Source organism: Centruroides vittatus, unplaced genomic scaffold (genome assembly GCF_030686945.1).
Source record: "Centruroides vittatus isolate TY-2023 unplaced genomic scaffold, ASM3068694v2 contig_1112, whole genome shotgun sequence".
NCBI lineage: Eukaryota > Metazoa > Arthropoda > Arachnida > Scorpiones > Buthidae > Centruroides > Centruroides vittatus.
Genome location: NW_027120714.1, coordinates 1,174,021 through 1,197,323, shown reverse-complemented (window position 1 = coordinate 1,197,323; position 23,303 = coordinate 1,174,021). Strand labels below are relative to the sequence as shown.

At 30.5% G+C, this 23,303-nt stretch overlaps 1 protein-coding gene across 3 annotated transcripts in view; it reads left to right on the top strand.

Annotated features, from left to right (window-relative positions):
- The first annotated feature begins 804 nt into the window (after positions 1-804).
- LOC136976905 (peroxisomal targeting signal 1 receptor-like) overlaps positions 805-23,303 on the top strand; it is a 62,133-nt gene continuing 39,634 nt past the window's right edge. For 2 of the 3 annotated variants that reach the window (XM_067272278.1, XM_067272287.1), the window contains exons 1-2: positions 825-925; positions 21,584-21,770. In XM_067272278.1, the coding sequence (XP_067128379.1) occupies positions 21,675-21,770 (96 nt within the window). In that variant the 5' untranslated portion in view covers positions 825-925; positions 21,584-21,674. Of the gene's footprint in view, positions 926-21,564; positions 21,771-23,303 lie in introns of all 3 variants that reach the window. The other variant, XM_067272283.1, reaches the window with a different exon arrangement.

Below are 23,303 nucleotides of genomic sequence, written 5' to 3'. Positions count from 1 at the left end.
TGGCCGAATACACGCTGGGCTTGATAAAAAGACTTTCGCAGTGCCCACAAAAGAGTTTAAAAAATGATACTACAAAATGCGAAAACGAGTTTCCGAGTGAGTTTCAAGATTCACGCGTCATACACCAAGCAATCTAGGATGACAGCTTCAAAAAAGTTAAAAACTAATAATTTTATTAACTAACGTATGCCATTTCTATAAATAATACAAATATAAAAATCTTTCTAATTCATTCGTGTTTATCTTCTTTAACCGATATAAAAAAATTAAAGAGCGAACCTAGCGGTATTTCAAAAAACTAGAGTGAACCGAATTTAATTTCTATTTGCCGGCCTGAATGAATGACGTAGGCCGTAGTTACCGCGACGCTAATTTGTAGCGTGTTTTTCATTTCAAAATGACCAATAAATTTTAAATTTCGTATTAGTGTTGCCAGACTGCACAATTTTCATCTCGTTTTGGGATTTATCAAAAAATGGATACCAAACGACTTAACGCTTTCAATTACTTTGTTTTTATATGCGTAAATTTAACACGAAATTATTTAAATTGCAGTTTATATTATTTTGTTACCTTACATTTGAAAAACAAGCGAAGTTTTTCGGTAAGATTTAAAAAATTTCATTTAAAAAAAAGGTATCGAATTCGTAAATAAAATTATCTGAATAATAATACTATAAACGGGATAAGAAATAAAGAATAAGAAATAATTTTATTAATATATTTTAAAATTTAATTTTTAAAAAAATATATACAGTATATATACGTATTTATTAAACTTTACGCCATCTACAGGTGAAAACTCGATTACATTTTATTTTTATTTTATTTTCTTTTATTTTTTTTTTAAAAAAGTTGAAATGCGATGAATTTAATTTTAATTATTTCCCGTTATTATAGTAAATACGAAATTGTAAATTAAAAGGTAAGAAAGTTTATAATTAGAATTTATTTTTAAGTTTTTTTCTCTTAATTATTTTATTTGTTTATCTCTTCAGATGTTTATGGTGCAATTCTTTACTTTTAAATCAATTACATTTTATAAATATTTTAGGTTATATATAATTATAATTTCTTGCTTAATTTAGTCATTAATTGGATCTAAGTAATAAATAAATCGATAATTTTGTATGTTTAAAACTTATTATTTATTTAATTAGTGATGAGTTTTAAACTGTGAAAGAATTTCTGCATTTTTCTTTCTTTTGGTGTTTGAATTAATTAAGCATTAAATTAAATGTTGATGTCATGATATAGACTTGTCCCTCAGTAATTACAATGTTCTAGACATGAGTTATGCTCTACAATGAATTTAATTTGGTTAGCACCTTCGCTTTCCTGTGCAAATGTAGCAGAAGAGCAGTGTAAAGGTGTTCACTGTTAACTTAATGTTAACATCTTTACATTGCTCCTCTGTTATATTTGCATGGAGAAATGAGAAGTGTCGGAGTCTCGTGTCTGTCTGCCTCGTTGGTGCATTATTGCAGTTTGCCGAAATCGTAACCTTGAATTCCATTTTACTTAAATCCAGTCGGGTCTAAGTGAAATTCGCAAATGCACCGAAAACCAAGAAATCCGGCAGTAAAAGAATACTTTAATGCATAAACTGAGGACGTTTGATGTGTAAAATTCGTGTTTTAAAGGTACTTAAAACCCGGAGGATGACCGATCGACGCGGACAAAAATGTCTGTTTACGTATTAAAGTATTACTTTACTACCGGAATTTTTGGTGTGTTTGTTTGTTTATTGCGTGCAGTTATACCGAATTTGCTTCGATCTCTGATTCAAAGACGAATTTATTGTATTGGCGCAATGAGATTTTGAGTCAAACGTGTGTCTGCTATTAAAAGGAAATGGTACCATGATAACTTTGCTTTTTTTTAAAAAATAAACTGAAGTATTTAGTGCAGAAATTGCCATCTTGACACTTTTAAAACATCTGATAGAATTGTTGTTTGTCGTATGTTAGGTAGAGTCCAGACGTCCCCGATTTCTGGGGACCGTTCCCTGTTTTGCTCATTTCTAATATTTGACTGTAGAATTAGTCTTTGAATAGAGAAATTTTATTAACACATTAATATAATATCTCCAATTTATAGATCAATAAATAAATTTTAAAAAATTACCAAAAATCAACCAGTTTTGGATCCTATTTTCACTGATTCTGAATGTGTTCCCACTTGGACTGTAAATTATATGAATTTTATGATTTCAAATTTGCTTATACTTGAATTATAGATAATTTTACAACATTCTTCTTAATAGTTCATTGAAGTTTTTAGATAAACATATTTTTGGAATTTTTTTCTGAAGAAAAACTAAAAACAATTGTTTTAATAAGTTTTTCCAAACTGTATATATTGAATGTTATTAAATTAGTTTTGAAGATTGTATTTTGTCAAGTATGCATGACTAGGGTCATTTCAACCCATTTTGTAATGTATTTATTTCTTAAAACATCAATCTGCATTTAGTTTTAGTTATGTAATTTCGTTTTTGTTTATAAAATCTTAATGAAGTTTTAGTTAAGTGTTTCTTATTTAAATTTCTTGATGTTTTCTGATATGAAATGAGAGTACAGTAAAGCATCGAAATAATTGGTATGGAATAATTTTGATATAACTGATCACGTTTGATAAGGATAAAATAGAAAGATAAATATCTTATGTACTGTACAATAAAAATATTAATTGTTACTCTAGTACAATAGCAAAAACAGATCAAGGTATAGAAATTTAATACATGTGAATGATAAGAAATAACAAAAAAAATTGTCTAATTTATTAAAAACAAGCACTAGTCTTTCATTACAATTTACAATGTACTGATGAAAACTTAAATTCAAATAGTAAAATTAGGTAAGGTATACTACTTGTGTAAAATTATTTTTACAATTCGTTTTTTTTTTTTTGGAAGAAATCACTGTTTGCTTTGTTTTACATAGTTTTTTTTTTTCTTTATAACTAAATCTCTGGCTTGCTTGATTATTATAAGAGTTGAAATAGATTGCATTTCTAACTATTTCAACACTTACTAATGCATCAAATGCTTCACTATGCCTACGTACAGTGAAGCATTTGCTGCATTAGAAGTCTATAAATCATACTTTTCTATTTGTATTGTAGTAAGACATAACACTATTGCTGACAGGGTAGCTTGATTGTGGCCTACAGAGAACATTGCAGACAATCGTTATTAGTTAAAAACTTTGCAATTTCTGGAATTGGGACACACCAAACCTGACTTCAATCAATTAGTTTTTCAGATAATTGATTTTTGCACAATCGATGCATTAGTTTAATTATTTATAAAAAGTCCTTATGATCTTATGCTTACAACCAAATAATTACTTAGACAAATCTATTAATGCATAAAATAATTCACTATTCATTGCTAATTGTAAGTCTTGCATAGAGAAACGTCTAATTTTTCTGATGCAGTTTAATTTAAAACAGGTAGAAAGATTAGGCAATAAGTTAAAATTAATTTTGGTTTAAATTCAAATCTTTCCCTTTATACATAGACAACATTTAGATTCTTTTAAATGTCACGAGTTTAAATCCCTCCCTCCTTTTCATTTATGGACAGACCCTAAATGGCATTAATAGAGATATTTTCCTGCTGTTATTGTTAGTTATAAAATTTCCTTTATGATAAAATAATATTCATGAATGTATTTAAAATATAGTTAATCAAATAAATGTTTTTGCAGTTTCTAAATGCAGTGAAGTATTGAAAATCTAGAGTAACTGGGGCTAGACTTCATCTAGATTTCCAAATAAATACTGTAAATTACAAATACACTATAATTCAAGTTTCAGTGTTCTATGTTCAAGTCAGTACTTCACAAGAAATGTAGGAATATTTACAGATTCAAAATATAATTTATAGAATCACTACATTTACACAAAAAAATACAGTAATCGTAATTTCAAAATTAAAAAAAATTACATATTCTGATTGAATGTTACAACATCAATAATTCAAAGCCATATGAACATCAATCAGTGGCATAGCGTGGGTGTCAGCCGCCCGGGGCGGAGGAAAATTTCGCCGCCTCCTTATTTAAGTATTTTTACAAGATATTATTATTTATTGTGAAATTTTGCCACCCCCTAAAAGTGCCGCCCAGGGCGGGCCGCCCCTGCCGCCCCCACTACGCTACGCCACTGACATCAATGAAGTTATTGTTGGACATCCATTTTATGACTACCAAATCTAGATATTGATGTCCAGATTATTGATGCTTCACTTAATTATTATTTTAATGGTATTTCTAATATAAAGAAATGATTTAGGAATATTCTAATATTTCTAGATCATTAATTCTGTAAGTTTATAGGAAATACAACATAGAATGTAAAAAAAAAAGGAAGTGTCGTAGCCAAAGTCTACATTTATTTTTTTATTTAGAAAATGATAACACTATTTTAATTCTAGAATATGAAGATAAGTATAGAAAACTTTTTGTTAATTTAATAATAGAACATATTTTTAATTAAAATGCACAATTGTGTTGTTGGTTATAGTGTAATTGAAAGGACATATCTGATATTTTAAACTACTGTTAGAAACGGCAAGACACCACCGAAAACAGAAAAAAACTGATATTTTAAGTCATGATTCAGTTTTTTATTGTTCTTTTGATTTTCTCTCGATTTCAGTTGTTCAATCAATTGTTTTGCACAGGTATATTTGCACTATAATGTTGATATACTTGCAATGGAACAATTGAGATGACAAAATGGATCTTCATTTGTTTTCGGTTTGTAATTTATAAAATTTTGGTAACATTAGAATTACTAAGTATTTTGTAGGAAAATGAAACTGAACAACATGGGATAGAAAACTAAAACTGGACCAAAAACAATGGTTTAAAACTGATCTGAATCTAAAATAAAAATTTGTTATAGAAATCAATGTAAGTTAGAAATTGACACATAGCATTTAACTAGCTTACAACTGACAATGAAACTTTGCGGCAAACTTTGACTTTGAATATTTCTGTGCATAGATTTAATGTAAAAATTCTAGCTTCATTGCAATGTTGTTCTTGCTGAGTTGTACACAACTGCAAAAATCATGTTTAGTGGTCATGTAGTTGCTTTAAAGTTTGATCACAGACAAAACACTTTCTGACTTATGCAGAGCTTTGTTCAGTTATTCTAATTTAATTTAGAAGAATGCCAAATAACACTATGATTAAAATACTGCTTCCCAAATATAAATTCCTGTTGAAATCTGACAAATACATACACTATGGGAGGCAGAACATCTTTAAGACAAACATATTAATAAGGATGAACTAGCTCCTGTGGTTACTTGGCCAAATTAATCAATGAACCTTTAACAATGTGAGTGATACTCTCAATGCTAACATTTTCAACCCATTAACCAGGTTAAAAATGTTAGTGTTCTTTAAATTCACTCACTGTTAAAAGTGCATTGATTAATTAGGTTAAGACTTGTATTTATTTTGACATTATCAGATTTTTCCCATAAACTAGCCTGTCTAAGGCAAAATCTGTGAAAGACACAGATAATGTTGTATATGTTATTTGTGCAAATAACTACACAACTATAGAACGTGTCGAAGATGGAAATTTAAACGGTTATTGAGTTAAAAAGCCTTGACAAAAGTATCAGGAATGAAATTAACTATTTTGATATTTATTTTGCTTATATCATAACAGATTTTAGGGATTAGTTTAGTTAAATATCATAATTGACATTAACAAGTTTGTAAATAGCTTTTTAAACATAATATATGCGATTAAGACCTAATAATGTGCTTGTGTACAGTTATTGTGATTAACAAGAGCTTAATATTGAACAATGAAATGAAATATATTAATAACTAGTAATCCTTCAATAAGTAATCTTGAATAAATGCATTAAGTCATATGAAATACGATATTTATATATTTGAACATTAATAAAGGAATTCAGATGACAAAAGTGATCATAAAAGGAAAAATATCTTTACTGGTTATCTCTAAACAAATACAAAACATGTGTATCTGTTTTTGATACGTTCATAACAAGTTTTTGATACGTCCTCTACTCCAATTAGAGGTTTTGATCTCGGGATCCCGACCACTTTTTAGTCCTGAAATTTTCGGGATTAAGTTTTCCTAATCCCGAGATTTTCGGGATTGACATCCTTTAAAAAAGTTGCAAAATAGACTGATGAAGCGAAACATTCAGTGCCAGTGCTCTTAAAATGATAGGCAAGCAATTCTATTAATATAAAATTTCTTGTATTTTGAACTAAAATGATAGGCAAGCAGTTCTCACTGGGTTACCTGGTAATATAGGCCTACTTCGTTTTTGTATTTTTGAATTTTCGCGGGCGCCAATCGATTTTCTGGCGCAGTCGAAAGCACTTTTGGTTTGCTGTAGAGTTCTGACATGACCATTCAAAAATTCTAATAAGTCATTCAATAGAGAAATATCATCACCCTTAGTGAGTGCTCCCACCAGCCTCTGGTTGTTGCAGCATATATGTGCAACAAATTGAGAAGCAGACTTGGTGATGAGACACTGGATGCATTGTTATTTCTCATATCATATTTTCACAATTCAAATTAGAATATTCCTGTTAGATTAATTTTCTTTATATTTAAGAAAAATGTAACTGATTAATATTATTTTGAAATACTTTTTGCTAAGAAACTTTACTACCTACTTACTAGGTTGTTACATGAACGTCATCTATTTAGTCGATGTTAAGAGAGATTTTTGTGAATTTTCAACGTTTATTAGCATAGTTTGTTACATAAAGGTTTTTTTCAATTTATGTAAGTTTAAAGAGATCTCACTGATGCTTGAAAAAGAATAACTTTAACATAAAGACTGAGTGATTTTAAGCCTGCTTAGTCTGACTCTTAAGTCTGATTAGTTAGAGTGATTTGATTAGCTAGGTGTATACCGTAAAATCATTGGCGTGGCATAGTGGGGGCGGCAGGGGCGGCATTTTTAGGGGGTGGCAAAATTTCACAATAAATAATATCATCTTGTAAAAATTTGAACCATTTCATTTCATATTTTTGTCGCTCCTACGATTCGGACTGATTGAAATGAGCACGGAATTTTTCATTACTTATACCTAAATAAGGGGACGGCAAAATTTTTCTCTGCCTTGGGTGGCTGACACCCACGCTACGCCACTGTGTAAAATACATTGATTTTTGTCTAAATTTTGATTTGTTGATTAAAGAGCTGATTTCTGTAAGATTTTCTTATTTTTATTAACCCTCAATACCGAAATGATCCCACGATTGACTAAATATAATTCCGGGATTAGAAATAAGGGCCGGGATCGAATTCCCTAACTCCAATGCAATAGTATGCTTGACAGATACATTGACACTCTGCTGTGAGTAATGTTTCTGGTATCAATTCTGTGAAAGCATGGACTACTTTGCCAAAGACTGTCCAGGCCATTACTTTTGTAGACTAAACCATTTGTTTCACTGTCCCCAGATATAAAATTCAACAGGAATATGGTCAGGAAACAAGGTGACCATCCTTTTTAACCTCTTCACAGAGCAATAATATGGCTCTTTAAAAAAAGGCTGTAACCAGTCTTGAATGGTTCAAAGGTAATGTGGAGTGGACTGTTATTTTGAAAGTATGCTTGATGACACTGTGCCAGGGGAATGTTGTTGATAAAGCCACCAATTTTCTCCTGAAGAAAATATAAATACAAATTACTATACACGTGATTTTTATAGAGAATGAGATCAATTACTTGATCTATGAAGATCCTTGCCCAGACATTGCCACTGGATTGCAATGTTCCTTGACAGCATGTGGATTTCAATGCAACCAGACATGTTTTTAAAAATATCATCTCTAGTCAATTTAAACTCGTCGGTCCACACAATAAATGTTGTAAATTCTGCATCATCTTCTACCTTAAAGCTTTTTTTTAGTATTCTATGGATCTTGGATTTAGAAAACCTCATGCAATGCTACTGCACATACACTGGAAGTTGGATTAATATTGAAATAATCCAAATTGCCCTGTTCTGTAATGGCATCTTCCCAATGCTGTTGACTTCTGCCATTTTGTTCACAGTAAAGATCAAGCTGTCCCATTTATTTAGCTTGTGCTATGAGCTGTAGAATAAACATTCACAAAGGTACTGGGCAATTCAAATGCCTTTATCAGATCACCTCCACAGCTCCTCTGCTATTTGTTTACATTTTCTGTAAATAATTAAAAGGTTACAAAGCTCTGCATTTACAAATCACATGCTTGATACGTTGTTTAATTCAATAGCATGCAATTTGCAAAGCAGTAATCCTGGGTAACATGGAAGGAACTTCTAATTTTTGCATAACTTTCTGTACTTAACAGATTTGTTCAATGATACTATCAGTTAAGTGTTGATATTGGATTGGGTAACTAATTGTAATACAATATTAATTTACATTGTTACATGAATAGTCGATACTTTCACAGAATTGATGCCAGAAGTGTTATCTGTAGAACACAACTTATAATGCTGTTGTAATGTTTTGTGTTTATTCAGAGATATCAAGTAAAGGTATTTTTCCTTTTATGATTATCAGTTGAATTCCTTCATTGCATTACTGTATTAGCTTCTTTATATTTTATTCCAGTCTTACTACATTGTAGCCTACTTTACCATATCATCCTGTCCATCTATGAATAGTACATCCCATATACAATATTCTTTCATAATAAATTAGAAAGATGAAATACTCTCATATACAGCTCTTTTAGATACTAGAAATAAAGAATTCTATTAAATTTAAGACATGAAATTGTGTGCCAACCCTTTGATCATGTTACAAGCAATTTCACATTTCAAGTTGTGTTGTTATATTATGAATAATCCACTCTAGCACTCTAGTATATATATACACTAGAGCAGGGGTGGCCAACAAATCGATCGCCAAGCCAATTTTGGTCGATCGCTAGCGATGTCTTCACTTAATGTATTATATTTGTAACCGAACGCAACTGTATGCATACAGTTATGACTTGACTCATAAGCAGTGAGTGCACTTCGTACTGAAACAGTGTATAAACATAGTATGTATTTCGCATTTCCCCCTACCCACTTAGACTATGCCTATGACAACAAGTCGATCGCGACACATTTTTACGATAAAAAGTAGATCTTATGTGCACAAAAGTTGGCCACCCCTGCACTAGAGGATATATCTGTGGGATATATATCCCACAGAAAATTTCTAGAATGGAAATAAAACTTTTGCATAACCTGAACCATCATATATGTATATGCACCAGAGTGGTTGTTGAAAGCATGACACTAGTATGCAATTTAGAAGGTATTATTTCAAACATTTAAATATGTTTTCTGTTTTATTTACCTGTTCGGACCTATACAACTCTAGTAGTCAAATAAATATCAAGAATACTAACAGGCAAGGGATTCTTTGAAGCTTTTAATATTTAATCAAGATTAAACATTTTTTGAGACATTTTATCTCATCTTTAGATCTCAAGATGAGTAATGACTCAAAATATTTGATCATGATTAAAACTTTCAAAGAACTCCTTAACTGTTAGTAATCTTTATTTATTCGTTTCACTTAAATTAACAATTCATTGCAGATATATATAAACAAGTATGCATCGTCATTTACACATTAAGAATCTGAAAGAAAGCTGTTTTTTATTTCTAATCTTTTAGTATGTATAGATAATATTTTAGACAATTTCAATTGACATTTATACTGGGAAGTTCCTTACATTTTAAAACTTATTACATATGAGATTGTCAGAATTGAACTGAACTTTTGATAGATTTATTATACATCTTGAAGTAGAACTTGTACCACAGTCTTCAAAGTAAGTTTTATTCTACAGCTATTCATTTCTGCCAGCATTCATATCACTTGTTAAAACAATTCTGGAAGACTTTTTGTTGCTGCAGTATTTCCTAAACATAAATATTTTTGTCAGGAAAGCTATGCTGGATCTTTTACTTTACGAAACAGATAAAAGTTCGCAGAGAGTAAGTGAGGTGAATAAAACAGGTCGAGGATGTATAGTTAAGTCCTCCTTGGTCAGATATTCATTGACTAAGAGTAATTGATGGAAGTTGAGGTGGTAGTCACAATGATAAAAACTTCTAAAGACTACAAAAATGTGCTTTTATGATTATGTTGACAAGTGATGCAAATGCTGGCAGAAGTGTGTAGCTGCAGAAAAAACTTATTTTGAAGCTTGGTATAGTGTAAGAGTTTGTGTTGAGTAATGAAACCTGTGCCAAAATTTCTATTTTTGACTCTGTCTTATGCATACCTAAATTATATAAAAATTATTTTTGCTGTGTATAATCCTAAATACTTTTTCAATTATAGTATTGATTGGTTGAAAAAATTATTTGTTTCGGTTATAATTGTCTCTGCTAAAAATAATTTCCTGCACTTTAAAGAGAATGAATATTTACTCTGTTCCATTGAGGATTAGTGGGAAGATGAATATTTTATGTTGTATATATCTCTCTCTCTCAATTACTTCTGCTAGTAACATATCGCAAAAGTAGCTGAGGAGTTATGAAGTAATAATGTTCGGAAGTTTTTATACTGTCAACAATAGATCAAAATTTTGGAAAGATTTTTACTTTTTACAGTACATATAAAGTAGATGTTTTGGTGAAATACATATTAATTAATTGCTTAAACATTAGGTTAGACTAAACTGAAGCAGAAAGCAGGATTTTTTTTTTTTAGACTGAAAATAAATTTGTACAAATATAAACACCAAATCCAATAGTTATATATTAGCAAGGTTGAGACCAAAGTTTTAAATGCGAAAACATGTACGTCGGACGTTCGGCACCACTTTCCCGTAAGCCTAGAAGTTTGACAATGGCGTTTGGAATGTCGAGCACGATTCTACTGACTTTCCAAACGCCATTGTCAAACTTCTAGGCTTACAGAAAAGCAAAATAAATAAACAAAGCTTACTGGAATTATTTATCCGATAAATGACAACCTTTTTTTACGTTCCAGTAATATTCTATTTCGTAAAAACGTTTTCAACTGCCTTCAGCAGCCATCTTCAGTTAACCAGTACAAAAGAACTTAGAATTCTAAAAATACAGAAAAGCGGCATCGAACGTCTGACGTACAAGTTTTTGCATTTAAAACTTCGGTTGGTTGGTTGGTTAAGGTTTATTGGCACAAGGGCCACGCGGGCCAAGCTGCGCCACGACTTATGGTATATATAAGTACATAAATAACAATAAAAATGAACAAAACAAAAAACAAAAAACTAATAACAAAAATATACAACAGTTAAACTGTGTATAACAACAAGATGTATATAGATATAAATAAATAAATAAATAATCAAATCTCTTTATAAATATTTGTAACTTTTAGAAAGTTCAATAATTTATCAACATTTGGCCTCTGGCCCAAAATCTCTTTAAAACTTGCATTTCCAAAATGCTGCCTACGAATCCGTTCAGAGGCGATGCAATTGCTCAGTATGTGCTTAACACTTACATTACAGTTGCAATACTGACATACAGGCTGGTCATCACCCTTTAAAAGGTATTGATGAGTCAGTCGAGTATGTCCAATTCTCAAACGAGTAAGAATGACTTCAGATCTCCTATCATACCGTTTGTTGTGTGTCCAATTTTCTAGTATCGGTTTGATCTCGTAAAGTTTATTGTAAACTTGTTCGTTCCACACATTTTGCCATCTCTCCTCTAGTCGTTTTTTAACAACTAGCTTCAAGTCACCTCTTTCAATAAACATTGTATGCTGAGAAGGACTTGCTGACTTTGCAGCTGCGTCGGCGTCTTCATTTCCTCTTACACCTACATGGCCTGGGACCCAACAAAATTTTATAAAGAAATACCTCGCAAAAAGATGGCAAATCAGCTTACGGATTTTAATCACTATGGAGTGAGAACTAGGTTCATACGAGATCAAAGCCTGAAGTGCACTAACTGAGTCAGTGTAAATCACGCAGCAACGATGACCTTTCCTATTTATATACTTTAGGGCTAAACTTTGGCCTCAACCTCATTATTAAAGCAAAATAATTGCCGAATTATATCTGGCTGTATTACTACTACTGTTATTATTAATTAAATACTAAATTGATTATTAAAATATTAATTTAATTATGATTATTAAATTTAGCAAGAGATGGTGCCTAATGCCTGCCTCTAGTGCCAAATTACTAAGTATTTAATTAATAATAGTAGTAGTAATAATATAGCTCAATGTAGTTCAGAAATTGTTTGGCTTTAGGGTAAGTTTGTTTATGAAAAGTGAGGAACTGAGGGACCAGTTCATCCTCAAAAAATATTTGTAGTGCAGCTATGCATTCACTTAATTCTGCATTACTATGTCACTGTATTTATATTATCACAAGATATTTAACTCCAGTGAAATTTTCTACATTTATTTTATATATTTTAAATTTATATGTCGAGTTCCAAGCCTAATACTCTCTGATTTATTGGGATATAATTCCTTGATGTTTTTACAAATTTATTTATAAAATATGCTCAGAACTATAGTCTAACGAATCCAGTGATATTAAATGTTGAATAAATCTGGCAATATTTTGTTTATATTTAGACACCGGTGTAAATATAAATCAAATATTGCCAGATTTATTGAATCACGATTGAGTCTAATGTTGCTAGAATATTAAGTTTTACATAGGCAAAATTCTTATTTTTACTTCTAATTCTAGACTATTCTAATTTTTTTTTTACTTTAAATGACATAGAGGAAATTCATCCAATAAATTTACCAATTAAAAGAACTTTTAAAAATATAAATTAGTAGGTGTGAATGTCATTAATCATTACATTTTGTGTAATGATTTAATAATCACTGTCATTTAAACTAAATTAATTCATCAGTTACTGTTCTTCTGTATTATTAGTATTGTCTATGATGTTGGAAATAAGAAAGTGCATGAAATGAAAATAATGATTGTGTTTATTGAATGAAAACAACAGAATTGAATTAGGAGTTTATTCATTTACACTTGAATATTTTATTTTGTGGTTAGTAAGTCTTTCTGAATCTCTCATTTATCTTTACTTTCCTGGCTGTTATACTGAGAAAGTAACCTGTTTATACAGGTTACTTTCTCAGGTATTATAACATAATATTGTAATTGCTACAATATTACTCATTAGTGGAGTGAAATATTCTTACCTACAGCGATAAGTTATTCTATTTAAAATAATAATCAAATGAAAACATACTGTTACTCATCAGAACAAATTATGTTAAATTTGACAGTAGAATATAAGTGTTGTCTTTATCTACTAAAATTCTACTTCAAACAGATGCAAATCAGGTTTTAAAGGATAATTATTTGGGGAAAAATGCTTGTAGCGTGAAAATATGTAGAATTGCATTTAATTAAACTAATTTCAGTAATACGTAAAAGTAGAACAGTTGTTTTACATTGAGATAGTGATAGAAATATTTAAATATCTGAAATTTTTTTATTCTGAGTCATTTGTTCATAAGTGTTGTATTACAAGATTCTCTTTATCAAAAAAAATTGCTAGGGTATTGTCTTAGAACCATTTCATTGAATTTTTATTGAAATATCTCATATTTTGAATGCTTTTTTTATAATCATTGACCCATTTTTGCAGTGTAATGATTTTGAATTTGTGGAGTGAATATGGTAGAAATATAACAAAAATAACTGGTTATATTCATCCTGTACAACTTTTTTTGATACAAGTGGTTTAAAATTTAAGACCTAACTCTTAGATGGCTAAATAGATCTATTCGTACGTTTCCTTGTTGGTATTAATTTATTTCAGTGAGGACACTTCTTTTAAACTTGATGACTTCTCTATAGTGGTGTATAGAAAGAAAAAGGACTTCAGCAGACTGTCGGTTGCCACAGTCTGCCAAATTAAAGATAGTGGATATGTGGTTCTCTTTTACAGAACACCACAGATGATGAGATTTTTGGAAATGTGTGAGGAATCTTATTTTATGTATGGAGATGGTGAGAATTCTCGGCCCCATTTCTAGCTCTTCTCTGCCCCATCACACAGTGGTGCTTTGTACTTTGATTTTAATTTGTTTCAAGAGGCCATTTGAAGTCTGAATCAATTTTCTCTATTATAAATAATGAGAACTGAGTTAATCTGTTTCCAGATTCTAAACAATACCAATTTCAATAAACAGCAAATACAAATAATTTAAGGTAAAAAAATAACAGTCGAATTGGAGGGTTGAATGTCACTCCAGTCTTTTGTTTAAGCGAGAAAGGAAGAAATTATCACAAAGAAGTTAATTAATGCTTTTGTGATAATTCTTTCTTTCTTGCATAACACAATTAAATGCCCTAAATAATAATTAAAAATGAAAATTGTATTTATTATATTTTAGTGAGGAGTGGTGACGTACCATTTCTTCAGGTCACTATGCAGCTCACTTGGTTATCTGAAATAATCCTCTTGGAAATGATATTCTCAGCCAAATGCTTTGTATTTATCCACACTAGGAGGATTTTTTTTAATCTTCTTAATAACATGCACTCTCCTGGAGTCAATGTTATCATACCTGTAGCCACATTTGCTGCTTTTATTGCTTTCTTTTTCTTAAGAATATTGCACATCAGCATCTTAAACATGGCCACCAGATATGCCATGTGTCTACTGCTTTCATGCTTCCCAATAACTTCCTTTTGCACCTTAATCATCGATACTACAACCTTCCTTTTAGGCTTTGTTGCTTCAGACTCTTCTTGTATGTTATAGTTAATAGGTAGGGGTTATATACGTAAACAAACACACTAAAAATAAAGTGAGAAAAGCACTGAAAATCACCCAAGCATAATGTTAGAGATGTTCACATAGGGATGTTTATAGGCACAGAACAGATGATGTTTATACAGCAATAATATTAGGCAGAGAAAAAGCATTTCCTTCACTCTTCTAGTTGTAAATACAAACAAACATGATGTTCGAACCAACAAAAGACATTTTTTAAAATTTTTTTTTAACTAGAAACTACCGAGAGGGGTGCTCTGTTTCTTTGCATGCTTTTTTACAAAAATGGTTGTAGTGAACATGCTTTTCTTTTCTATGTGCCTGATGTCTTGTCGGTCCTGCATTAATTTAGGGCTGAACCTTAAATCTATGTATCATTTTGTTGTACTTTCTGTGAATCCACGAATAAATTCACCAACTATTTGCTAGAGATGTTTGTTGCATTAATTTATGGTCCATTTTGTAAGTAGCCACACAAACACATGACAAGTTACTATTTTTTTCACCCCATTCTTGGCATGAAAAGAAACATCAAATAAAAAGAAGAAAAAAAATGAGGAATTTTATTACTTTTTATATGACTTAGTGAAGTTATTGAGGAAAGTAAGATTGAGTTTTTAAGATAACTTATGAGGTATGAGGTCATGTTGTTAACATTATTGGAATTATACAATCGTTTAGACAGAGGTGTTTCTATTCCCCCAAATTTGGGGGAATAGAAACACCTCTGTCTAAACAATTTGTGTTAACTGATTTTTGAATAATCCTAATCTTGTCTCAAGAGCTTTAGCATTATATTGTATTTTATTAATGAGTCAGTGTTTTACGGACAAGTTTGTTGCATTATCAAGAGTAAGGCAGTTTTGTGATGTAAAGACGAAAATTGTTGACTATCCTCCTCATGGCAAATTAACTGCCAGTTGTAATAGCAAACATTATAAGCAAGAAAAGCTTCAATAAGCAGTTATTTTTATTTTACTTAAATTTAAGTAGTCAGTCATGTATTGTAAAAATAGCCCAAAAATTTTCCAGTAAATTTTTTAATTAAGTGGATCAGCATGTTGACAGTAGGTCTGTCCTGCAGAAGCCTTTACAATGTATTGAAAATTTTATTCACAGTTTCTAGATGCCCATTATATTAAGCTCGGCAGGCTTTACCACTAGCTTATAATAACTTTTGGTATTTTCTAGTTATTTTTCTTTGCATTTATATGTGTAAAATTTTTTTATAAGAACAAATTTCAGCAGGTTGGATAAAATCATCTTATAGACTAAATAAAATCTTTCCGCAAGTCGTAGTGTGGTTATACAAGTACACGTGCCAGTTGGTCGAATCTGGCGGCAAAATAGGGATGACGGCTGCAAAGCCGAAGCGAAGATTATGGATTACTATGCCTAGAAATAAGGACGGTCGACAACTTTAATAACTATAACACTCTCATTTAACACTGATTACTATAAACTACTAATTAATAGTAAAAAGTTTTATTAGAGCAGTAATTTTGATGAATAGGCTAAAAATCACACTAAAACTATACGAAAGTTTAATCTTAAGGAAGGGGTTTAAACCACAAAATTCCTTAAAAATAGCATTGGAATTACCACATTTTAAAAGAAAAATGTATTTAAAGCATATGCTTTTTCTTAAGCATTACGAGCATTAGCAGACGAAATTGTCTGCTTTTCCTTTCGCATTTAGATAGGCACATCTTTCAAACTTTATAAGATACATAAATTTTACTATGGAATTTTTAAAATTGGTTAAATTACTACTATTAAAACCAAATGATTGCTGGATTAAATCGTGCTACATTACTGCTACTAATTATTAAATACCGAGTAATTTGGCACTAGAGATGGGCATTAGGCACCATCGCCTATTAAATTTAATAATGATACTTAATAGCACTACGGATGGCATTTAACACCTACCTCTAGTGCCAAAGTACTCTGTATTTAATTATTAATAGAAATAGTAATATAGCTCGATTTAATCAGGCAATCTTTGATTTTAATGTAGTTGTGAGACTATGAGATGTTTATATTTGTATTACTGCTATTATTCTGTAAATTAACTCTGCGCTTGCTTGCAAAAATGAATTGCTACTGACGGCAAAAAATAAGCTTGGCTGTATTTTTTTGAAATTTATTTAATAAAAATTACATCATCTATTGTCAGAAGAATCATACTAATTAGTTTTTTCGTTATCACACATTCTTGATAACCTGTCTGATACCTTGATATTTTTGCCTTTTCTGTTGTTTTCTGATTTTCAGATTTTTCACATATATCAATTCCAATTACTGATTGATCTAAATTTAGTGTTGAATTTTTCCCAAGAACATGTACAGTTTGGTCTAATGATGTGTTCACTTGTTTATAATCGATCAGCGCAAATCGCAACCGTCAATCTCGTAACGGTCAAATCGTAACGGTCAACTCTTTGATAACAGGTGCGTGTCTGGGAATTGTAACGGAATTGTAACGGCTGCGCTGATCGATTATAAACAAGTGAACACATCATTAGACCAAACTGTACCGTATTTTACGGACAATAAGACGCTACGGACTATAAGACGCACCTGAATTTTGGAGGCAATTTTTTGAAGAAAAAAGTGCGTCTTATAGTCCGTAAAATACGGTATTTGTTTTCTATTATTCCACAGATTTCAAAACTACTTAAAATAGATTGTTTATTAATATTTACTAGGACAGTAGAAGGAAACTTCAAAATGTTTTTCCAGTTTGATTATTATTATTTGCAACTCTGAAACTGTGGTGCTAAAAGTAATTCTGTTTCTTCAAGAATGAGTCCGTAGACTTATTTACAGAAATATCTGGTAATTCTGTTTGAAGATCATTTTACTTTCCTGGCCGTTATAATATAACATGGGAAATTATTGTAGTTGTGTCAAATTTATCCTTCATATTGTTTGCAAATCCGACGTTTTGAAACCCCCGAAGCCAAAAATGTAAAAAAAAAGGGAAATTCTGTTTGTGTGTTTGTGTGTTTGTGTGTGTGTGTGTGTTTTGGTGTCTGTTTTGGTGTCTGTTTCATTTAATATCTCAGGATGGAGTAAAGATTAAAAAATTAAATTTGACATGGTAACTCGTACACAAGGGACATCAATGCCATTAAATTTTGGTAGTTTAAGGTCGAAGGAGTGAGGAGTTAGAGAGGGACCGTGTGTTGTATCTCAAGTGGAGTTGGACTTAATTTAATAATAAATTTATTCATTATTGACAAATACAATATTTCAATATCTTGTGATTAAATGGTATTTTTTGTGTGTATTTACGAATTCTAATCATTGCTTGTTGTCTTGTTCCAATAAAGTTATCAGCAATAGCTTTAAATTTTTGAATGACAAAAAATATAGAGGGGTTTCTTATTAGTATCATTTTTTTTTACGTACAAAATAATAATACAGCATGCTTCAATTTTTTAATACTATATGTATTTTTAAAGCTTACAATTGTATCTATTTATTACAGTCACAACACAACAAAAACGAACCTGTTACCGGTGTGTATCTTGCAAAAATCGTTTCACTCTAAGAAGAACTTCATAGAGTTCGAAAACATTCATGAAACGATTTTTGCAAGATACACACCGGTAACAGGTTCGTTTTTGTTGTGTTGTGATTGTAATAAATTTTCCGGTGTTGGTAAAGAGTTGAATAGTATTGTATTTATTTAATTATTTTATGGTGGTAATTACATGGATTGTATAAATTAAAAGAAAATGCTTTTTTTTTATATTTAACTTCATTTAACTCTAAATTGTTGAGAAGTTTTGAAGTTAAATTATTCAGCCAACTGGATTGCAATAACTGCTTTAAAAGAACCGTTAGCCAAATTGTTAATGAACTTTCACGACAACACAAGATCAACAAGTAGGATGGTCCAATTTAACTCAACTTTTTAATTTCGAAAATTTGTTTTGGTCTTATAAAAGATTGAAAGTTGTTCAAGATAAATCAGACATGTCAACAGTTGAAGAATATTTAACTCTGTTGCACTTGTCTTATTAATACAATAGAACTTGGATTTAATGGGCGCTAGTATTTGCCTGATTACGTCAGCTATATACTTGCAATATCTGGTGGTTTTTAAATAATTGTTATATTATTTCCTTTTCTTTGTTGAAAAAAAGTGTGAAAAGAACAGAAATAGCTGAATAATCACCAAAATTAAAATGTCTGACTATTTTTATACAATCATTAATTAACATAATTTGGTAATAGAAGTGTTACATGCTGTTTTATACCAAATTTAATAATTAGAAATGAATTAATTTAGAGAAATTTAAATAAAGATTTGGCTTGGATCCATGCTTAAAACCAAAATTCCTAATTGCTATGCAGACATTACTAACTAGGTGTCTACAATAGGTTTTTTTGCCAATTTTTCCAACAGATCTTGCTGGATTCATTCTATTTCTGTTATTCTTTTCATCTTCAAAATTTTCTGAGTTTCTTAGTTTCACCATTCCATTATGCAAGAGAGAAATACCATATCACTCTACAAATATTAATATTTGATGCATGGAGTGGTAGAAACTATGATAATGTCAATTCACAAGTTTAAGGACACACAAGAATTCTATAATATGATTACGCTGAAGATAAATATAGTGTTTTAAATTATATCTGTAAATGGAAGCTTGCAATCCATTGTATTATCTATTTTTAAGGACATTTTGGTGATTAGAAAAGGTAGAAAATTTTTATTTGTTGTCCACTTAAGGTAAAAATATGTAAATGTTTCCTTATTGTGCCAGAACCAGACATTTTGTCTGATGAATATAGATAGTCACTAAACTACAAGGAAAGCAGAGGAGAAAATACTGACCAAGAAGGGACTAATTTGAAAATATAAAGCTGGTTTGTACTTTAATAGAATGAAAATAAGAAGAGAAAATGACACTAAACAGGTTTAGCGCACAACAGTTTGCACATTAAAATGACATATTTCCATTCTCTTTTGGTTAGTGAGAAAAGTTGACAGAAGTTCTACTTTTCTCTTTTGGTAGTTCTTAATCTTTTGCATTCCTTGACGTGGGGATTGATAAAATTGAAATTAGAATTAGAACAGAATTAACTTCACTGAATTGTAATTTATCATTTATATATTAAGTTAATCAAATCTGAGTAGATATTATCATTATGTCTGTATATACAGGGTGATTCAGAACTCATGGGACAAACTTTAAGGGGTGATAGAGCACACAATAAAAAGCATTTTTTGTGTAGGAAAGTATGGACACAAGTGATTCATTGAGGCACAAACACAAGAAATAACACATGAAAGGTGACTCGATGGCAGATGTTATTGTATTTTTCTGGATCAGGTTTTACCAGAATTGCTTCAAGATGTTCCGATTGACATTTGCAATAGACTGTGGTTTCGGCATGACGCGACACCAGCCCATTTTGGCATTGATGTGTGCAGTTACCCGGATGCCACTTTTGGATTGGCCATGATGGACCAGTCTGTTGGCCACCCCATCACCTGATTCATTGAGTCTCAATTACTTCTTATGGGGACATCTAAAGGCCCTCATTTCCAAAAATCCAGATGACTCTGTTGAGGACTTTGTCATCCGAATATCTGTTGTGGCTGCACGTGTGTGAGAAATACCCAGCATTTTTGAAACTGTACACCAAGCATATAATACATGATTGGTGGATGCAATTTTGAGCAATTATTGTAAACATTGCTGTAAAGACACACTTGTCAACAATGCTGTAAGGAAACAATTTGTTTCTTTTCATGTGTTATTCTTGTGTTTGTACCCCAATGCATCACTTGAACCCATACTTTCCTATACAAAAAAATGTTTTTTGTCATGTGCTCTACCACCCCTTGTTTGTCCCTTGAGTGTTGAATCACCCTGTATTTTAAACTTATCTAAAATATTGCAAATATACTTTGGGATCACCGTCCTTAATTTTATAAGGTGGTAATATTTTGATTGTTTTCTTCTAAAATTAATTTATTATAATTATTAAAATTATCTTGAGATGACAGCCTAACCTCCTATCTCTAGTCAAATTATTTACATGTAATTATTAAGTTAGCCTTATTATTGACTAATGAATATGACAGATTGTTTAGCATTACGTAAAAATTGGGTTTATGGATTGTTAATGTAAATTAATTAACCACATGTACTCTCATTTTTTTTTTTTTTTTTAACAACTTTTACAACTCGGGTATTCTTTCAAAGCTGTTTTAAACTCAGGTATTGAAAATGCATGCATGTTTCTCTTTCATTGTTTTGAAGTATAATTGCTTAAGGAAAGGCAATAATAGAAAAGACACACATTCTCTTCTCTTTTCCATTCTCCCAAAGTATGGACTAACCTCGAGACCTGGTGGGACTTGTGGTAAATGCTACGCTAGATAGAGAGGATGGAAAAGATGCATCTTCTGTTTAATGTGATTTTGTCTTAACATCGTAAATATAACAGTTTACACAGAATGTTACGGTGATGTATTGTAGTTTACTATATATGTTTTGGTCAGTACTCTTTGTGAATTGAAATCCAGAATAATTTGTTTTGTTTTACAGCAAAATCAATTATCATCTTACAATATATTTAACTGCTTTGGGCAATATTTGAACTTTTAATAAGAGTCTTAATTTGAAGCTTGACCGAACTGTAATTGTAATTTAGACATAAGAATTTCAATATACAAATAAGTTTATATATAACAACAGATGTAACATAAATTTTTATGTAAATTTTATTTTATTTTCAATTTAACAGGATTATTCTTTTATTCTAGAACAATACTGATGCTGACCAAATTTAAAAATATGAAATTATTTAAACTGAAGGATTAACAAAGGTTTTATATTTAACCGAAAATTTCAATCATGGCAATGCGAGATTTGATCGAAGGAGAGTGTGGCAGTGCTAATCCTCTATTTAAGATAACTGACCATCTTACGAGAGACAGAGGTTTGCAACAGGTAATTACAATATTTTATATTGATTTCAAGAAGTCTGTAATTTATATTTAATTCCCAATTAACAGTTAAGTAAGCACTACTTTGATTTAGACACAGTGGCGTGCCGTGACATTTGATGATAGGGAAGCTGTGTTTCTGTAAGAAGCCGACTTACAGGGGCAATCAATTACTTGCGCATCAGGGCTTGTTCGTATTCGTTTGTTTGATAAGCCAGTAAAAACCGTATACTTCTTTAAATGTATTTTTAATAGATTATCTGACGTACTTAATAAATAACAGAGGTAATTACATTAAACTTTCTTATTAGATTCAATAAATTCCCTATGCCCTCTAAATGCCAATTCTTGCTTTGAGAAAAAACATAACATCTGTTAATTTAGATGTATCTATTAATCGTAATTATCTTGTTATAATTTTCACTATTTATTTTATATTGTCTACCAATGTTAAAGTCTATTCTATTTTGATTTCCAAATTGCTTTAATTTTACAAAAGAATCATCATTCGTCATAAATTTTATCGTCAAAATGTGGAAATTTTTTGTTGACGTATTTATGTTTAATTTAGGCATTGGTCTTTCTCTTTTAATAATGTTCTCTTTTTCATTATACGGTCTTGAGCCTAAACTTTTTTAAAATAAATTTTTTAATCACTAGCCACGATATAAGAGCTAAAATTAAAATTATAAAAAAATAAACTTACTTGGTAAAACAAAATGTGTGATGAATATACATGCCTAGTACAAAAAATTCTTCAATTGTATGAATATACAGTCAAACCTGTTTTTATGCGGGGGATAGGGACCGCATAAAAGAAAATGCATTAAAAAAATCGTGCGAAACTTCACGAGTGGCTATAAAAAATAGTTTTCGCAACACAATTAAAAAAATATTTTTTTTTATGCGGTGAATAGGGACCGCATAAAAAAAGTCTCACGTAGAAAATAACTCGAAACCGTACGAAATAACTAGGAATTGCTTTTTTAACTCCTCCAGCCTTTTTCTGCAACACCTAATGGGGAAAAAAATCCTCTAAGAATTTTAATTTTTATATTAATTAATTATTTCCACTTAAATACGAATCTAACATTAAAAAGTTAAAAATAATCGTTAAATAATGATTTTATTTGATAAATATAGCTGCAGGAAGTGTTATTTCATTTAACTTTAGACTGCAGGCGTGAAATTTCACACCTGCAGTCTAAAGCTGGAGGGAAGCTAACTTACTGCATATGTTCAAATATAACATAATATTTATGGTTTTTATGCTATTAAAATAAGAGGGGACCGAAATAAACGTATGAGAAAAAAATTTTACTGAATAAAAAATGAAAAAACCTGCTGATGTCATAGAAAACAACCAATAGAGTTTTTAAAAATTTTACAGGAGTCAATTATGTTCCAATTTGATTGAAATTTCCATATACCGCACAAAAAAAAATCGCACAGAAAAAGACCGCACAAAAACAGGTTTGACTGTACTTTTAAAGAAACTTATAATTAAATATAACTTTGTGAAGAAACGTACATAAAA